Genomic DNA, 2,819 nt, shown 5'->3' on the forward strand with positions numbered 1-2,819 from the left:
CCAAATTTTTAAGGGCATCAAGTTGCATGCATGGTGGTGTTAAACAAAGTTACGAACATAATTAAGGTCTGGTGAGGTGAACTTGCCAGGCTGATGGTTTAACTTAAGGTCAGTTAACTGCAAATGCCAAAGCTAGCTCCACTCACAAGTCTTCACTATAGAGGAGTAATTTTTAACAAGTAGTATCAACCACAAAATCACATGTACTAGTCATCCGGTTTTGAAAACCACGTACATTATATTTAGTCCCTTTGCTCCATTTTCGGTGGTTTCAATCGTGGCTGACGTGCGTACCTAGTTTCGACCCAAAACTTACTGAAGTTGATATACGCGAATAGAATTGTATCGTGGAGAACAAAGATCTCGAGGCCAGGTGCACATGTGCCTCCTACGCGACTAGCTATATATGCTGAGACACGAAATGCTAGTTAAATACTACCGGGCGACGACTCGTTGCCTTTATAAGCATCGTTATTGCATGCAGCGGAGACACAGCACAATTGAGCACAAGTGCAACAAAGAAAGAAACAAAGCAAATCAACATGATGAATGCCGCTGTCCACACCCAGTACCAGGCTCTGGCCTCCTCCGCTTTCCACACCCACCTTCTCCCCAGCTCTAAGCTCTCCAGCATCCGATCACGCCCACGGCTGGCACGGCGGCTTCCAATCCAAGCCCTCAAGACAACCCACCGGCCCAACGCCGTCGCCACTGTTGTCGCCCCCCTGGAGCGATCATCATCATCCGCCGCATCCGGATTGACGATCCTCCCCAGCACCGTCGACAACCGCTTGCGCGTGATCGACTTCCACCACGCGGAGTTCTGGTGCGCCGATGCCGCCTCCGCCGCGGCCCGCTTCTCCTCCGGCCTCGGCGTGCCGGTCGCCGCACGCTCTGACCTCTCCATGGGGAACACCGTCCACGCCTCCCACCTCCTCCGTTCGTCGTCCCCGGGCAGCTCTATCGCCTTACTCTTCACCGCGCCCTACGCCGACGCCGCCTCGTCTTCCTCTTCGTCCTCATCCTCATCCACCGTGCCCTCCTTCTCCGCCGACGCCGCACGCGCCTTCACCGCGGCGCACGGCGGCCTCGCGGTGCGCACCGTGGCCGTCCGGGTGGCCGATGCCGCCGAGGCCTACCACGCGAGCGTCGAAGCCGGGGCGCGCCCGGCTTTCGCCCCTGTCGATCTCGGCCATGGGTTTCTTTTTGCGGAGGTGGAGCTCTACGGAGACTCCGTCCTCCGCTTCGTGAGCTACCCGGACGACACGGAGGTACCCTTCCTGCCAGGTTTCGAGAACTTAGTGTCTTCGAGCTCAAAGGCTTCGGAGGAGGACTACGGGCTCACGCGGTTCGACCACATCGTCGGCAACGTGCCAGACCTAGGCGAAGTGGCCAACTACATCGCCGGCTTCACGGGGTTCCACCGGTTCTTCGAGTTCACCACGGAGGAGGTCGGCACGGAGGAGAGCGGGCTCAATGGCGTGGTCCTCAGCGAGGGCTTCGACACCGTGCTGCTCACCGTCATCGAGCCGGCGCACGGCACCAAGCGCCGGAGCCAGGTGCAGACGTACCTGGACCACCATGGTGGCCCCGGGGTGCAGCACCTGGCCATGGCCAGCGACGACCTGCTCGCCACGCTCAGGAAGATCCGGGCCCGGCCGGCGTCCATGGGCGGGTTTGAGTTCCTCCCGACGCCGCCGCCCAGCTACTACGACGGCGTGAGGCGGCGCATCGGGGACGTGCTGTCGGAAGCGCAGATCAAGGAGTGCGAGGAGCTGGGCGTGATGGTGGACAGAGGAGATGACGATGGAGTTGTGCTCCAGATCTTTACAAAGCCCGTAGGAGACAGGTGATGATTGCCTAATTAATAAGTACTATTCGGTCCATTTACTTTATTCAAATAGTTTGATCAAGTTTACAATATTGACTAGCTATATATTCTAGAAAGGATTAATTCTTACAAGTAACAAGATTAATTATATATGCAGGCCAACCCTACTGTTGGAGTTTATCCAAAGGATCGGTTGCATGGGCAAGGACGAGAACGGGAAGCAGAGGGGTGCCTGCGGCGGCTTTGCGAGGGGCAACACCACTGATTTCATCAAGGCCTACGAGGACTATGACAAGACCCTTGATGCTCCTGCACCTTCCCAAACAAATTAAAACAACATGCACGATACCACTCTCCAATAACCTTATCATATATGTTTTGAATATAGAAATAATTAAGCACTGTGACTGAATCATGAATACATTTGAAACTGAATGAACGTTCAATATATCGGGTACCACGTATCATAATATGCATGATGTACAACTATAGCTCCTATATACTTTCTGTTCTTTCGGAGAACTGTATAATGTACTACCAATATTGTATTGTAGACTGTTCCTAAAAAAATATTGTATCATAGACCCTTTGCATGATATAAGAATATATAAACGCAGGGATTGTGATTTTTGTGTAATTAATTTTGAAAAATTACTAGTACGTGTTGGGATATAAATATATTTTCCTATATATGAGAACAAACCAACGAGAGTCTTCTCCAATCAACATGCCACCAAGGATTGATTAAAGAAGTCAACAAGTCAAACAACAAAGGACCCTGTGGGCAATCAAAAGAAATATAAGAACTACGGACCCTACAATAATATCCAAACTTACCCTTCCACCCCTTCATTTCTCGTTCCTTAAGATTAGCCATGGTCATTTGTTACGTACTTCTAACAAAACATCCCATAGGATGTGTAAATCATTTCATTCTCTCTTGCATAAAACTCAAGAAGAGAGCCTAGCCAGGGAGCTCCAAGAGGGA

At 51.5% G+C, this 2,819-nt stretch overlaps 1 protein-coding gene across 1 annotated transcript; it reads left to right on the forward strand.

Moving 5' to 3' along the window:
* The first annotated feature begins 466 nt into the window (after nucleotides 1-466).
* Nucleotides 467-2,485, forward strand: LOC100824928 (4-hydroxyphenylpyruvate dioxygenase). Its single transcript, XM_003575698.3, has 2 exons — nucleotides 467-1,849; nucleotides 1,989-2,485. The coding sequence occupies exons 1-2, from the start codon at nucleotides 543-545 to the stop codon at nucleotides 2,161-2,163; spliced, it is 1,482 nt and encodes a 493-aa protein (XP_003575746.1). The 5' UTR covers nucleotides 467-542; the 3' UTR covers nucleotides 2,164-2,485.
* The last annotated feature ends 334 nt before the right edge of the window (nucleotides 2,486-2,819 follow it).

Source organism: Brachypodium distachyon, chromosome 4, assembly GCF_000005505.3.
Source record: "Brachypodium distachyon strain Bd21 chromosome 4, Brachypodium_distachyon_v3.0, whole genome shotgun sequence".
Lineage (NCBI taxonomy): Eukaryota > Viridiplantae > Streptophyta > Magnoliopsida > Poales > Poaceae > Brachypodium > Brachypodium distachyon.

Coding starts and splice junctions, on each gene's coding strand:
- LOC100824928 (XM_003575698.3), top strand. CDS start 543: ATGATGAATGCCGCTGTCCACACCCAGTACCAGGCTCTGGCCTCCTCC. Junction 1,850..1,988: donor ACAAAGCCCGTAGGAGACAG/GTGATGATTGCC, acceptor TTATATATGCAG/GCCAACCCTACTGTTGGAGT.